The sequence below is a fragment of the Vespa mandarinia genome, chromosome 12 (assembly GCF_050613455.1).
Source record: "Vespa mandarinia isolate Hongniang chromosome 12, ASM5061345v1, whole genome shotgun sequence".
In the NCBI taxonomy this organism is placed as follows: Eukaryota; Metazoa; Arthropoda; class Insecta; order Hymenoptera; family Vespidae; genus Vespa; species Vespa mandarinia.
The window spans coordinates 2,930,001-2,947,500 of record NC_140821.1 but is presented as its reverse complement, the minus strand read 5'-3'; the positions used below and the strand labels follow the sequence as shown (position 1 = coordinate 2,947,500).

The 17,500-nt window shown below is 31.2% G+C and overlaps 1 protein-coding gene across 1 annotated transcript in view; it reads left to right on the top strand.

The window, feature by feature from the left end:
• LOC118449197 (uncharacterized) overlaps window positions 1–17,500 on the top strand; it is a 71,552-nt gene that overhangs the window by 39,202 nt on the left and 14,850 nt on the right. Inside the window, exon 2 of the mRNA XM_035883479.2 lies at window positions 10,195–10,313. Within this exon, the coding sequence (XP_035739372.1) occupies window positions 10,195–10,313 (119 nt within the window). The remainder of the gene's footprint in view (window positions 1–10,194; window positions 10,314–17,500) is intronic.

The following is a 17,500-nucleotide window of genomic DNA, read 5'->3' as shown; positions in this document are numbered from 1 at the left end:
TCTCTCTCTCTCTCTCTCTCTCTCTCTTTCTCTCTTTCTCTCTCTTTCTTTCGTAGAAATATTTCAATCCGGAAAGTATTTTCCTCCCTCTCTCACCCCAACCCACCCCACTACCCAACCCCCTCGCCACACTTTTTAAATCTTTAACCATTCGTCTTTTCTTATCTTTTCTGATTTGATTTTTTTTTTCCCTTTTCCCTTCCTTCTGCTTTTTTTTTTTATCTTTTTTCTTTTCTCGAAATCGTCATTAAGTATGTGTTAGTTAAGGAAAAGAGAGAGAGAGAGAAAGAGTGAGAGAGGAAGGGAGGGAGGGAGGGAGGGAGGGAGGGAGGGAGGGAGGGAGGGAGGGAGGGAGGGAAGAAAAAAAAAGAAAAGTACAGGAAACATTTCACGTATTATTTTTCTTTTTTTCCTTTTCTTTTTTTTCTTTTTTTCGTATATCGAATAGTCATAAAAATTTACGATGATTGGTTTTTTTTTCCCACTAATTTTTATCTCCTTTTATTCTTTTTCATTTATATCGAAATCAAAACGTACGTAATTCGCGGTCCAAATGAAAATAAATAAATAAATATATAAATAAATAAATAAAAAAAAAAAAAAAATAAAAAAGAAAAATAGGAAATTTATTAGAAATAATTTTATCGTTTCCGGAGAGTTGCACCGGGTTCACTACAATTTTCAAGAATTTTAATGTCACTTCCATGATGAAATGGAATGGAATGAAATGGAATGGATATATGATAGAAGAAAGAGAGAGAAAAAGAGAGAGAGAGAGAGAGAGATAGAGAAAGAGAAATAAATAGAGATAGTGAGAATGATACGAGATAGGTCGTGCAAACGACATTGACGGTGTCGAGTATAAAAGGAATGTGAGAGGCATAGGTGAATGACAGTAGCTTGGTTGATGCCGTAGAGGAGAGAAGCAATGACGAGGTAAAATCACGAACGAGAGAAGGATAGAAGAGAGAGAGAGAGACAGAGAGAGAAGAGAGGAGAAAAGGGACATGATGACGAGCCGGCCTCGCATGAAGATCCACTTATTCAATCAGTGGCATTCAGCTTGATATAAACGCGACCCGTGTCGTAGTCGTTATCGTCGTCGTCGTCGTCGTCATCGTCGTCGTCGTCGATCTACTCGCATAATCGAACATACTCATCAACATCTTCTAGTCTTGATTTTCCTTTAACCATAGCGACCAATCAGCAACACCCATATCAACATATCTCTCTCTCTCTCTCTCTCTTTCTCTCTCTCTCTATCTTTAAATATATATGTATTTATATACTAAAATATTTAATGAAGTAAGAAGAAATACATATATATATATATATATATATATATATATATATATATATATGTATAATAATAACGAAGCTTCGGGGGTAGAGGGGGTTGGAGTTATTAATTGCGACTGGAGTTTGATTCGATGAAATTGCATCAAATGTTTCCCGTAATTGTCGGGGATTTTTTGTTTTTTTTTTTTTTGTTTTTTTTTTGTTTTTTTTTTTGTTTCCATTTACTTTCCTCTTTCATTTATTTATCCTTCTTCTTTCTCTTCTTCTCTTCTTTCTTTTTAGTTTATTTATTTATTTATCCGTTTATTTATTTCTTTTTTTTTTTTTTTTTAATCCTCTTTCTTTTTCTTTTTTTCTTTTCTCTTTCTTTTTTTTATTACCTATATTATAACTCGATGAAGAGATAGAGAAAAGACAAACGAATAGATAAAATAAAGATAGAAAGAAATCGATGAAGTTTCATGTAGCACGAGGTATGGGCGGGGGGGGGGGGGGATAGGGGAGAGGAGGAAGGAGGTGTTTTTTTTTTTCCTCACTGGCAACACGTTTATTAAAAAAGAGTAATAATAATCGTTCTCTTAGTCGTCCTACTCTTCTCCTTTACTTTCTTTCTTTCTTTCTTTCTTTCTTTCTTTTTGTTACTTCTCTTGTTTTGCTGTTTTTATCGTCAACGTCGGCGATTGATTTTCCTTTTTTTTTTTTCTTTTTTTCTTTCTTTCTTTCTTTTTTTTGGTGCAACGATTAGAGACGGTGTGTTAGTTAGAAGGATCTTAAAGTCTTCATATTAGTTTTTACGAAAAAAACGTAACGATGGAATAAGGGTTCGTACGTTTTCGTATATTTTCGTTCATTCATACTTTTGCTTATTAAATTAAAAATTATCATACACATACACACACACACACACATATATATATATATATATATATATATATATATATAATCATTGACGTTGAAACGTCGCTTTTTCACCTTCCTCCTTTTTTCTTTTCTCTCTTTTACTTTCTTTTTAATTCTTTTCATTAACGACGATGCCACTCTACCTACCAACCCCTCTCTACCCTCTACCCCTCACTCCGACTAGTTCTTTCAAAACATACTACGTAATTTTCGATGTACCAGACTTTTATGTACATGTATTCACACATATATACACACATGCACATACATGTACATCTGCAAGATACACAGATAGATAGATAGACAGACAGACAGACGGACGGACAGACAGAAATATATATATATATATATATATAAAACGGAAGGCAGAACGGAACGAGGAAGGAACATATTGCGATGCGCGTGAAAATAGAAACGAAAATAGGGAGAAAATGGTGATAGCGTTGTGAGGAGGGGTATGCGGAGGGGACAGAAAAGTTTGCCAGGAGGCAACACGTTTGTGTTAGATCTCTCGAATCCGACAATTTTATTTCATTTTCTGTTTTCTTTTCTCTTTCTCTCTCTCTTTTTGTTTCTTTCTTTTCTTTTCTTTTGCTGTTCTTTTTCCCTTTTTTCTTTTATTATTATTATTATTATTATTATTATTATTATTATTATTATTATTATTATTATTATTATTATTATTATTATTATTTCATTAGCGCACAGATAATTATGAGAATTACAAGAGAAATTTTCGTAAGTCAGAGAATTAACTAATACCAAAATTCGGACGGCTCGAATTTTTTTCTTTTTTTTTTTTTTTTTTCTTTTTATAGAATTCTCTTTTATATACTTGCGTACTCTTTAACGCAATATTTAATTCACTCTTTTCTTTTACCAGCACCAATTTTAAAAATTACCCCGTGCTGATTTTTATGTCTTCTTTTTTTTTTTTTTTCTTGTTTTTTTTCTCTATTCTTCTCTTTTTCCTTTTCCCTATCCCCATCCCCCACCTCCTCTCGCTTTTTATTTCGCGCGGGATAAATTGAATTCCATTAATTTTATATATCCATGTTTTATTATTATTATTATTATTATTATTATTATTATTATTATTATTCTCTTTTCCTTCGTGTTTATTCGACAGAAATAGATTTTTTTTTATGTTTTTTTTTTGTATTTTTTTTTTGTATGTATAAAGAAAAAACGATTCGATAATATTCAATGTTTCGTTGATTTCGACGCTTTCCACTTCATTAATTTATTTTATTATAAAATAATATAAAAAGCGTTGTGTCTCTCTCTTTCTCTTTCTTTCTCTCTCTCTGTGTATGTGTGTGTGTGTGTGTGTGTGTGTGTGTGTGTGTCTGTATTTGTTTTTGCGAAATAGAATTGCAAAGAAAACTAGAAAGAAAACATTAATTCATAATGAAATAACTTTTAATTTCAAATCTTTGTAATTATTTACAAGAGGAAAGTTTTTCTGTCGGAGAGGGGGGGGGGGTGTGGGGATGGAAAAAAAATGAAAAATAAAAAAATTATTCGAAACTGAAGGTCGGTCGAGGATCATTCAGTGATACAGCTTTGTACATTTACTTATTTATTTATTTATTTTTTTTTTCTTTTTACCTTTTTCTTTGCTCCCATTATCATAGCAAATCTAAAGAGAAAAAAATAATAAAAATCGTCATTTTAAAGGAAGAATAAAAAAAGAAAAAAACGTAATTATCATCAAAAGACTTGCTTATTAAATCTTTTCTTCTTTTCCCTTTTTTTTTTATAACTGAATATTGTAATAAGCACCAAAAAAAAAAAAATAAAAAAGAGAGAAAGAAAAAGAAAAAGAGCGAGACAGAGAGAAATAGACACACACATAGAGAGAGGGAGAAAGAGAGTGAGAGAGAGAGAGAGAGAGAAAGAGAGAGAGAGAGAGAGAGAGAGAGAGAGAGAGAGAGAGAAAGATAAAAGAAAAGAAAAGAAATAAATCTGTTTGTTCTCATTACGAATTAGAAGCAAGGACATGTCTGCTTATCGTCCATTTCTTCGTTTGGTATATGTATATTCCCCTATCCCCTTCTCTCTTTCAATTTTTCTATGTTTTTCTTTCTTCTTCTTCTTCTTCTTTTTCTTTTCTTTTTTTTTTTTTTTTTTTTTATATGGAAACGCAAAGAGAACATGGTAGGCGAATGTTATGGTTATTTCAACCAAGCAGGTTATGGAGAATGATAAAGGCGAGCGAGTAGGCGGATGTTGGATAGGTGGAAGGGTGAGTGTGAGGGAGGGAGGGAGGGAGGGAGGGAGGAATGAACAGAGGCAAGGCAAGCCACGAATGTATTAGATGAAACGAAGCAACGATACTCTTCGTACTGGATGGTATGAACCGAGTCGAGTCAGCATCGGTTTACAGACACGGCAATATTCGTAATTGCGTGTGCTCTTTCTATTTCCCTTTGAGATATCCAAGCCAAGGGGTATTTTCGTAATTATTTTCATTTAGTACGCAACGTATATGTATTATCCATAGACGTATTTATCTATGTGTACACGGTTCTCTTTTTTTTTTTCTTTTTTTTTTTTTTTTTTTTTTTTTTATACAAGCGTATGTATTATAGATGTATGAATGTACGTACGTACGTACGTTTGTATGTACGTATGTATGTATGTATGTATGTATGTTTATATGAATGGGTGAACGTATACGAATCTCGGGTTTTGAAAAGAGCTCAACAGGGTGGGAGGGTAACACGAATGTAGTAGACTTTGTTGAAATCACGAGGGTGCAAAACCTTCGGAGTCTTTTCTCAACTTTCTACGTTCGAGCCATTAAATATATATATATATATATATATATATATATATATTTATTTATATATATATATATATATATACACGCATACATTGAAAAGCATATATGTTTTCGTATTAACGAGAGTTTAGGCAGTAGGTTTAAATGAATGAGAGTTCTTTTCTTTTTGTTTTGGCCTTTATTTTTTATTCTTTTCATTTTTTTTTCTTTTTTTTTTTTTTTTTTTTCTTTTCTTCTCGTTCGTATTCGTAAGTTTTACCAAACAATTTTTATTAAAGGATTGCGCATTAAAGTTTAACGCGTTAATGAATAACGCGAATTTAATGATGTTGGAAAGTATGAAAAAAGAAAAAAGAAAAAGGAATGAATCATAATTTAAAAAAAAAATATATATATATATATATTTTTTTTTTTTTTTTTCAATCATTTCAATCTAATGTATGAAAATAATTCGCACCTACTTGAAATGCACGATTTTATTATTTCTGATATTTACGATAAGTTATTTAAAATAGATTATTTCGCGTTACGAAATATAAGTAAATAAGTAAGTAAGTAAGTAAGTAAATAAGTGAATGAATGAACGGTAGTGAGTACGTATGCAATGGGAAGGACGTGTTATTATTTAAGACGCAACCAAATTTACGGTGCGGTACTCTCTAGCTCGTGGTTAGGTGCAATAATTGCATTTCTAAATGCATTTCACACGTGAATATTGTTCACATCGAATGCAATAATACGATAAAACAATGACAACACCGATAATTAAGTATATTTATAAAAGTATGATAAAACGACTTTTGAAATAATGTTTTTCCTTTTTCTCCTGATAGCGATTAAATCTACGTGTATTTGTATATAAACTACGTGTATTGTGTATATAAATATATATATATATATATATGTATCGATGTATATGAAATATTATATTTTATCGTTTTAGAATTTTTAAATGGTATTTGCGTTCTCTTCACCATAAACCGTAGGCTGTTGAGGCCATTACGAAAAATAAACGTTTCCGGGAAACGGTCTGGATAATCGTTGCCGTACGTTCGTGCAAAATCGAATCGATCGGTGATGGCGCAAACCGGTAATGGCGATGATGCCGATGTTTTAGTAGTTAAACTAGTGATACTATATCGATAATGGCCGATCGATCGATCGATCGATCGTTCGATCGTTCGATCGTTCGATCGATCGGTCAGCGACGGTGGATTTTATCCGTCGCGGATTGAAACGTACCAAAATACAGTCGTAATCACGTGAATTTCGATGGTAGTTTGCGAGCAAATAATTGGCAGGTAGAGCACCGAGTTGTTAGTTCATTTGGGATTGTTTCCTGGTCTCTGAATACTTTAGCGATTCGTGAGCCACACATTGGCTGCATTTCTAAACCCCTTTTCGATTTTAAATGCTCTATGGACGTCGAGAAAACCTGTCTGCTTTTCTCTCGTTGAAACCTACCTACCTACCTACCTACCTACCTACCTACCTATCTACTGGCTAGATCCTCATGAAAAGAGGAAATCACCCTGAATAATGCAATAGAAAAATAAAACGACTATCCAACATAGTCATTTTATTTTTCTCTTTACACTTTCTCGCACCGTTTATTCCAATTCTTTGGCTTTGAGAGGCGTTGGGGAGTAGGGAGGAGGGGAACTTCGTGTCGATTACATCGATTCGATTCAAAGGCAAGATTTTTCTTTTCTTTTTTTTTTCTACTTCTTTCGTTCTATTCGAAATTTTTATCGATACAGTATATATATGTATGTATATAAATCCAGAAAAATATTAAATTTTTCGATTGAATTAATAAAAATTATATACATATATATATATATATATAAATTATATAAATATATAATATAAAAATTATATTTTATATATATAATTATATAATTATATATTATACATTTATAATTATGTATTATATTATATTATATTATATTATATTATATACATGGGCAAGATAGAGTTTGATCGATTTGTAAAATGTCATTGTTGAAGATTAATTTGAAAATTCCGAAAAAAATATTTCGTTATTTCGTTCGAAGAATGTCCTTCCAGTGTATTAAATTTTCTCTCTTTCTCTCTCTCTCTCTCTCTCTCTCTCTCTCACGAATTTGTTAAATCTTGCAGAACTTGGGAAACGGTATAGAGGATAAAAGGGTCTTGTGCCAGGATCTCTCTCTCTCTCTCTCTCTCATTCTCTCTCTCCCTCTCTTTCTCTCTCTCTTTGGATATTTCTGTTTACGTGGGCCGAATGCAATTCCATGGGAGTCGATAAAATCGCGACGTGCATTGCTACGTGTTTCCACCCTCATTCTCTCTTCAAACCCTCCCCTTCGTCGTCGTCGTCTTCCTCCTCCTTCTCCTTCCTCCTTTTCCTCTTCCTCCTCCTTCTTCTTCTTCCACATCCTCCTCATCCTTCCTCTCTTTAACATCGTCTACTGCAGGAGAGTAAATCGTCTTCGAGGCCTGTGCTCTTCCTTCCAACCGTTTTCGTTCCTGTCGTTCCAAAACGACGAATTAAGAAGTTTTGGCAACGAGACATCCTGCGGTAATTCGGGATTCGATCAAGCACCCTCTCCAAAACCCCGTTCTTCCGTCATCCCCGCCCCTCCCCCCTTAACTCTCTCTCTCTCTCTCTCTCTCTCTCTACCTCTATCTCTCCCCACTTCAAGCATCCAACATCTCATCCTAACCCCACACCCCAATCTCAATTCAACCCAATCCCTTTTTCCTACCTACCTACCTACCTACCACCTACCTACCTATCTACCTATCTTACCTACCCCTTTTTCTACCCCCTTTTCTACTACTTCATCCTTTACTTTCTTCCGCGATGAATCTTACCTTGACTGATGAAAATTCTCGACTTGGCATAACTTCGAAGCGGTATTCGCCCTAGTAGATATCTAAGATTATCGGGGAAAAGTCAAAACGTTAAGGAAAGTCGCTGACACGAAGAAAATATTCGATGCAGAACGAGAGTCTCTCTCTCTCTCTCTCTCTCTCTCTCTTTTCTTTCTTCTTTTACCTTATTTTTTTTTATTTCTTTCTTTTGCTTCCTTTTTTCTACCCACCCTCCTTCCCACTACCCCTTGTATTCTTTCTACGGTGAAGCTAATGCGCGCTCGAGCAAGGCGAATTGATTTCACGATAAAGTTAGTCGACTATTGTTCCTTTTTTTTTTCTTTTTATTTCTCTCTCTCTCTCTCTCTCTCTCTCTCTCTTTCATTCTCTCTTAACAATATCGATATTGTTTATCTCTATTGTTTTACTTCCATCCGACGTAAATATAATATTTGAGGATAATCGACGATGGGAGGATTCATTGAACTTCGTTCGAACTACGGATTTCTTTTGTAAACAAAGTTATTGTTTCCTTTGATATTTATTTTTAAATTGAATCGATCGCCAATTGATTAGTGATTTCTTTTGATAGTTGCCTCGTTCGATTGATCGAATGAAATAGATTTTTCTTAGAAGAAATATTACGTTGACATAGAAATAATATCAACAACATTGATTTTTCCCTTTAATAAATATCAGAATATATCCATTATATAAACGTTCAATTATCTTCGACATGTCGTACGATTGAATCATAGGATATCATTTATACAATATATGTATATATATATATATATACACTCCTTCATAGATTCTAATCGATTAGAATTATTTTTCTTTTAACTTACGTAATTGTCAGATCGAATAAGTTATGTGTACCGTGTGTATTAAGCTTTCTTGCGTGTCGCTCAAGTTATTTCGGAAAGATTAAAAAAATAAAGAAAATAAATAAAAAAAAAAAGAACGAAAACAAGAAACAAAAAATTCGAAAAAAGAGAAGAAAAAACGAAATGAGAGAGGGCTGAAAAAAAAAATAAAAAAAGAAGAGATCTATTTTCTTCCTTGGTTCATATCTTTCTGTTCCTATTGGTACGTGCAAAAGATAACTCCGATACTTTCGCCGAGTGATCATACACAGGAGAAATTCGAAAGTCATGCGTTGAAGAAATTGAAAAGCCTTTTCTTTCTTTATTTCTTTCTTTCCTTCTTTTTTTCTTTCTTTCTTTTCGTTCATCCTTGGCGAACGATGGAGTACAAAAGGCAAGCAGCACACCGAGTAAGGGAACATTGTGCAAGCAGGTTTCGTGAAGCGCGATGCCTGAAACGTGCTGCTGGTACTACTGCTCTGTAACTCTCTGACAATCCGTATGCACTTACATCTACACGTACATACACAGGAACACACAAACACACACACACACACATACATATATACAAGCATATATATACATGAGTACACACATATAGAATACATGCATGCACGTACATACACATATATTCACTATTCTAGCTCGTTTACGTTCGTAAAGTAGAAAGACAGAGACAGAGTGACGAAGAGAGAGAGAGAGAGAGAGAGAGAGAGAGAGAGAGAGAGAGAGCAAGAGAGAGGGAGAGAGGCCCTAGGGTATTTCAATATTCTGCTCGCATGTTTCTCTTTCTCTCTCTCTCTCTCCCTCTCTCTCTTTTCCTCTTATCTATCTATCTATCTATCTATCTATCTTATTCTTTTTCTTCTGCACGCGATAGTAGGATATCGAAGAAAAAAATAAAAAAAATAAAAGCAAGTAGTAAGAATTCTCAATGGGTGGGGAGTGGGGCGGGGGGGAGGGGTGGGTTGTCTTAGAGGGAGAAAAAAAAAGGAAAAAGAATTAAAAAAAAAAAACCAAAAAAATAATAAAATAAAAAAAGAAAATAGGCTAAATTTTCGTATGAAAGCGTGAAATATTATTATTGCGAGATAAGGAAAAATGGGAGAGGAAAAAAAAAGAAAAAAAAGAAAAAAAAATAGGATAGAAAATAATCCACCCTTGTAATACATACATATAAATATATCGATAATTCTTTCAATACGATTTTACGATTATAAAATTAATAAGTTAATTCTTCCTTTCGTGATCTTACTTAAATATAAATTTTTATCTTTATCTTTATTTTAATTTTAATTTTAATTTTAATTTCAATTTTAATTTTCTTCCCTTTCTTTCTTTCTTTCTTTCTTTCTTTCTTTCTTTCTTTCTTTCTTTCTTTCTTTCTTTCTTTCTTTCTTTCTTTCTTTATTTATTTATTTATTTATTTATTTATTTATTTATTTATTTACTTTTCTTTTCTCTCTTTTTTTTTCATTACAGGTCCTATTGTTTCCAGAGGAAGGTTGGGCAAGGAGTGCTAGCAGTTCCTATTGGACATTAACGCCATTCTGGTGGAGTCGTAGCCGGTGTAAGGTCGTCGAAGTTGCCGGAACGAGAAGGTAAATAATAATAATAACAATAATAATAATAATAATAAATTATCGTTGAAAACTAATCGAATAATTATTACATCCGATTAATCGAGATACATGCATATACACACACATATATATATATATATATATGTATACGTATTATTATAGAATTGGATATATTTGATAACGTCGTACGTATCGTAACGTTCGAAACATTATGTTCAATGATCTCTCAAAGTCATTATAATAATAATCTGCTGGAATATCCGTTTGATAATGCCTTTGATCCCGGAGCAGTGTTCTATTCTCGATGCTTTTAGAAACGTATGTACCTAATATCAATGCGACGATAATGCGGACCACCAACGTTAATGGGGTCAGACGAGAACGCAAGAGACTATGTGAGATAGAAATAGGAAGAGAGAGAGAGAGAGAGAGAACGATATATAGACAACACGTATCCACGTATGCCGTTATGATGTTTCGACGCTGATCGTATTCCTCCAGCAAACGGAAATTCGAGCTTGTAGGTTACGTGGCCGGAATATCTGTCGGCCATTATCTCAGGCGTTAAGGTTAAATCGAAAATTACGAAGAAACGATGCGACCCCATTGGCCGGGTTATACATATCCATCTGTTCATCCATCCATCCATTCATCCATCCATTCATCCATCCATCCATCCATCCATTCATCCTATCTATCTTTCTATCTATCTATCTCATTTTCTTTCATGACTTTTTTTCTCTTTTTATTTCCTTTTTTTTTTTTCTTTTTTTCTCTCTCTCTCTCTCTCTCTCTCTCTCTCTCTCTCTCTCTGTCTCTCTCTTCTATCTCCTCTCAAAGTCCTGTCGTTGTTTCAATTTTGTTTCCTCTCTTTATCTCAATCCACGATCTATTCGTATCCCTTCGAAAGTTGAAAAAAAGTGATGAAAAGAGATACGAGGAAATATTATCTGTTATATTTTAAATATTATTTTGTTATATATAGGTTTTTTCTTTTTTTTTCTTTTTTTTTTTTTTTTTTTTTTTATAAAGAGAACATCGGATATCTTTTTTCTCTTTCGTTTCATCTTTTTATCCTAGTGTCTTTCTTGATGTTATTTCCTTTTTCGTTGTATCATTTTCATTTTCATTTTCATTTTCTTTTTCTTTTTTTTTTTTTTTTTTTTTTTTTTATGGTCGAATGAAATACATGGCTTGTTTTAATTCCTTTCCTTTTTTTCCTTTTCTTTTTCTCTCTTCTTTTCCAGAGAACATTGGACATCTTTCTTGCTTTTTTTTTTCTTTATTTTTTTTTTTCGAGTCGAATGAAATACATGGTTTGTTTTAATTCTTTTCCCCTTTTTTTTTCTTTTTTCTTCTATTTTGTCTGTAATTATGTGAATGTTCGGAGGATGAAAAAAAAGGGGGATGAAAATTTATAAAGAGATTTATTTTTCTTTATATTTTTCTTTAGAGAGAGAGAGAGAGAGAGAGAGAGAGAGGGAGAGAGAGAGAGAGAGGAAGAAAGAAAGAGGACGCCATTGGCCAGTTAGTTTTTCATCCCCTCTTCTTACACCATTTCACATCCCCCTTTTTTTCCACCTCTATCCCCTTCTTTTCTTTTCTTTTTTCTTTTTCTTTTCCTTTTTATTTTTTCTTTTTACCTACCTTCCCTTTTGCCTTCGATCAACGTACTTACGTACTTACTTACTTACCTCCCTTAACCGACAACCCCGCCTCTCCCATTATATATACAACCCTTAGAGAATTCGAAAAACTCGAAAGAACGAACTGAATTTCCAAATACCTTAGATCTTTTCTATCGTTCATTCTATTATTTTTCTTCTTTCGTTGGCTTAGAATGAGAATCATTTATCCTACCCCTTATATTGTCATTTTGTCCTTTGAATATTTTTTATAAATTCGAAAGTTTAAATACTTTTCACATAAATTCTTTCTATAAAATAATTCTATAAAATTTTAATTTCATAAAATTTTAATAAAATTCTTTCTATATATATATATATATATATATATATATATATATATATATATATATATATATATATACTTATAGTGAGTCAGTATATCGTAAGAAAACAAATTTAACTCAAATTCTTTATTGAAAATATATAAAATGTATTTAAGTATTTAACCTAAAAAGAAGAAAAACAAATTTATAAGATAATATATAAATTATTATTAATTAAAAAAAAAAAAAAAAGAAAAAAAAATTTGATATAGACAATCCTCTAAACAAAAGAGAGATAAATACATCATCGGATAAATTTTATTCATACATCGTAATAATCTCGAAACGATTAAAATTAATATTTATATATATTACAAAATGTAATAATTTTTTTGAATGCTATTGTTCGAATAATCCATTATTATCCTATACAATTTATGTACCATAATTGTACGAAAACAATTGTATATTAATATTTGTGAATATTCTAAAATAAAATTTATTTTCTCAAATACACTTTATTCGAGACATTTATAATTTTTATTTATATATATATATATATTATTTTAAAATGGTTTATTAAAAATATTCGAGATATTTCAAAGGTAAACTTTGATGTAAACAAAACATTCTTTTAGAATTTCGGATCACCGACAAAGCTGTGTATTAAGATGTGGATTTATGATTTTTTTTTTTTTTTCATCCATAAAAAACAAGGACAATCACTTACCGAACGTCAATGAGTGCTTAGTAATATTATATTATAAGCATTAAAAACTTTCATCTTTCTTCTTTGATCTTTTTCAAGTTTTTCAAGCTAATTAGAACTACATAGAAGATTTAACAAGTTGAAATTTTCAAGAAAAGACTCACCGTTTGCATCTCCTAATAGACCTAAGTGAAATAAATTGACTTTCCCTTTTTCTTTCCTCTCTTTTCTTTTCTTTTTTCTTTTTCCTTTGGTGTTTTTTTTTTGTTTTTCTTTTTCTTTTTCTTTTTTCATTTTTCTTTTCAACAAAATCACACGACAGTTTAAAATCGATTTAAAACAATTTAAAATATTAACAATAATTTCCTGGACGATATATCGTCGAATATATATTACATAGCAATTATTTCAAATTATTTCTAATTAAGTTCAAAGTATACAATTTTCCAATAATTCGTTTTATAAGTAAATTCATAAAAACGATCAATTTTATATAATCTCATAATACTATAATCCCATAAGACGAAAGATTAGAAATTGATCTAACGATAAACGACGAATATTGTTGTTTTTTTTTTTTTTCATTTAGCCATAGAATCTTAATATTTTTTTTTTTCATATGAATACTTTTTATTAAGACCATCGAATAGGGATCGATTAAATATAAATTTATCGGATAAATATAAATTTATTTATATAAATTTTATTTATATTTATATGAATAAAATTATTTATTATATATATTAATATATATATATATATATATTATATATTTTTATTTATATAAATATAAATTTATTTATATTTATTTAATAAATTCGATAGGATATAAATTTAATTAAAGATATTATTAGATTAATTAAACTCGTAACTCTTTCTCTCTCTCTCTCTCTCTCTCTCTCTCTCTCTCTCTGTATCTTTCTCTTTTATACGAGATAATATAAAAGAAAAAGGAGTTCAATAGGTAAAATAAGATTAGGATTCGTGAGAAAAGAGTTTTTTCCGATGGGTTAGAGGAAAAAAAAAAGAAGGACTCTCGAAAATGTATCACCTTTGGAAAGTAGAACTCGCCTAACTTTCCTAAGAGCGTAGATTTCCACAGCCGTTAAGAGCTCCGGCTGCCAGTCGAATTGATAAGGAGCCTCGCGATTTATTGCGATCCTCTTCGATCCAAGCCACGAAAGTAGTGGAGGCATTAGCTGCTCCTTTGCCAGACGAAAGCTCGTTCACTTCGATTGCTTCCCTTCACCATCCAAGAAGAGACCTTCGAGGAAAATCGAACACGTATAAGAGAGAGAGAGAGAGAGAGAGAGAGAGAGAGAGAGAGAGAGAATGAGAGTGAAAATCGATTATCTTCGAAACAGAACGTCCTTGAACGACCTACTTTTACATCTTAGAGTAGAAACCTAATTTCGTTACGTTTGTGATGTTATTCGTACGAAGATAATCGAACAATAATGAAAATTCTATTTAAAAACATTTAATATACGTGTATATGTATATATATATATATATATATATATATATGTATAATTAATTAATATAATATAAATTATAAATATATTATATTATAAAATAATTATATTATAATTATACTATATATATATTAATTTAGTATATATATATATATATTAATTAATAAGAAAATTAATTAATAAGAAAATAAGTTATATATAAAAGTAATATTAATTGTATACCTATTTTAAATAATAATTCTCTATTAATATAATCAATTATATTATTACGCTAATGATCGTTCATAATTTTATTTCATTTTTCTCCCTTCTTTTTTTTTTCCTTATTGACCTTTTTCATTTTTATTATTACTTATGCGACGTTACGTATCCACGATATATTTACGATTTAATTATTAACAATATCTTTCTTTGATATTAATTAAAACGAGTTCGCGTAAGATTTTTGTTTCTTGCTTTTTGTTTTCCATTTCTTCTCTTTTTTGTTTTTCTTTTTTTTTTCTTTTTTTTCTTTTTTTTTTTTTTTTTTTTTTTTTTTTTTGCACATACTCACGTACGCGCACACGCACGAATAATAATACTTATCTGCATTTAATGTGCGAATAATGGCCATAAATTTAAAGGATGAAACGAGGTGTTGAAATTCCCGTTTACAAAAGAGATGATCTTATCCATCTATCCTTCTTCTCCACTTGTAAAGATCTCTCTCATTCTCGGAATATTTTCTTCGAGTTTACTCAGAGCTAAATGAAGTTTGCCCGAGAGAGAGTAGGGATTCTCTCTCTCTCTCTCTCTTTCTCTCTCTCTCTCTCTCTCTATCTATCTATCTATCTCTCTCTCTTTCTCTAAACATATCTAATATATGTATTCTCCATTTCTAAATGAAGTTCCGTGACTCAGATCTTGAAACGATGATTCAACGAGTGACCGACCTTAGCAAATAAACGTTCCTTGCTCTCTTGAAAATCAACTTATTGCTACTATATGTATACATATTTACCTATATATGTATTTACATTTACATACATACATACATACATATATATATATATATATATCTGTATACATCTCTCTCTCTCTCTCTCCCTCTCTTTCTCTTTCTCTTTCTATTTCTCTCTTAAATTATATCTATATATCAACGTAACGTATCATCGCTACTGAAAACGTAGGAGGTAATATGCGAAGATAGATGTAGACAACCTATATTTGATGTTTCTAGTTAGATTTATTTGCGAAACGATACGGCATCAAAGGCATTGCTATACTCGAATGATATACTCTTCCATCATTGAAGACTCTCTTTCTATCTCTATTTATTTCTATCTTTTTCTCTCTGTTTCCTCTCTCTTTCTCTCTGTCTCTCTCTCTCCCTCTCTCTCTCTCTCTCTCTCTCTCTCTCTCTCTCTCTCTCTCTCTCTGTTAATCTCTCTGTCACTCTTTCTCTTTGCTTTCGTTAATATCACGTTACGAAAATCCGCTTAAATTGGGGATTTCTCTAACGTATATTATTTCACATATATATATATATATATATATATATATATATATATATATATATATACATGATTAACATGATGAATAAAGAAAACCGATTCATCATACTAATTGTTATTTTCCATGACGTAGATAATATCATTGATAACGAGAAATAAAATATATTTATTTTTAAAAATATATAATATTAATATTAATGTTAATATTAATATTAATATTAATATTCCTATAATATAATGCACAACACAAATACATACGTATAATTATACACATACGTATTTGTATATAAGAGTAATTATCTGTGTATTTTAACTCTCTCTCTCTCTCTCTCTCTCTCTCTCTCTCTCTCTCTCTCTCTCTCTCTCTCTCTCTCTTTATTCTCTTTAGTGCAATAGAAAGAGAGTATAGAGTAGAACAGTGAAAGAGAGAGAGAGAGAGAGAGAGAAAGAGAGAGAGAGTTCGATTATTATCACGTTCCCCATTATTTCATTAATTAGAATCGTTCTTGTGCACATGGCATATACGAAACTCCGTTCACACAAAGGGACAAAGCATGGCAAACGCGATTTCGAATAAAATTTTAATTAGCGTCGATGTAAACGCCCTACTATTTCAACTACTACTACTACTACTACTACTACTACTACTACTACTACTACTACTACTATTATTATTATTATTACTATTACTAATACTACTGTTATTATCATCATTATCACCATCATCATCATCAATGGGTTGCCATCATCATCATCGCCATGGCCGTCTTCGTTTATTTCGCCCACCATCAATTGTTACATTTTTATGATTTCTCTGATTAGAAGTGACGTACTGACGTGAAAATAATTGAAAGACAAAGATGAAGGAAGAAAAAGATTAGCAGAGAAAGAGGGAGAGAGAGAGAGAGAGAGAGAGAGAGAGATAGGCGGGGTGGGGGGGGAGGTAAAGAGAACATTGATTACGAAATGAACGACGATAAAATCGACGAATTTCTCGATAAATTGTTCATGATAACGCATCATTGATTTAACAAGGGATTAAAATTTACCTCGTATTTTTTACCAAACGCTTGATATCATTCCTACTATCCTATATCTTCTATCTATATGGAAAGAGAGAGAGAGAGAGAGTGTAGCGCATTGATCCATCAAAAGGCTTTTCGATCTGTCGTGTTGGAAACCATTATCGATGTCCAGCATTAATTCTGACACATAGCTTACCAATCTAGATCTCATTGGCGATACACTAAATTAGGTTATTTTAAATAACAATGGTTCAATGGTTTTCCAATCAATGTTACAAATACGATCGACTAATTCCATTAGTTTTCTATCATTAAATATCTATCTCTAATATCTTACTTTAGTTGAAATTATTTTATTATTATTATTATTATTATTATTATTATTATTATTATTATTATTACTATTATTATCATTATTATTATTAATATTATTAATATTATTATTATTATTCGTACTTTAACATATATATATATATATATATGCATATGCATATGCATATAAATATATGCATACATGCATACTTTTATATCCTTCTGTGCATTACTTTATTA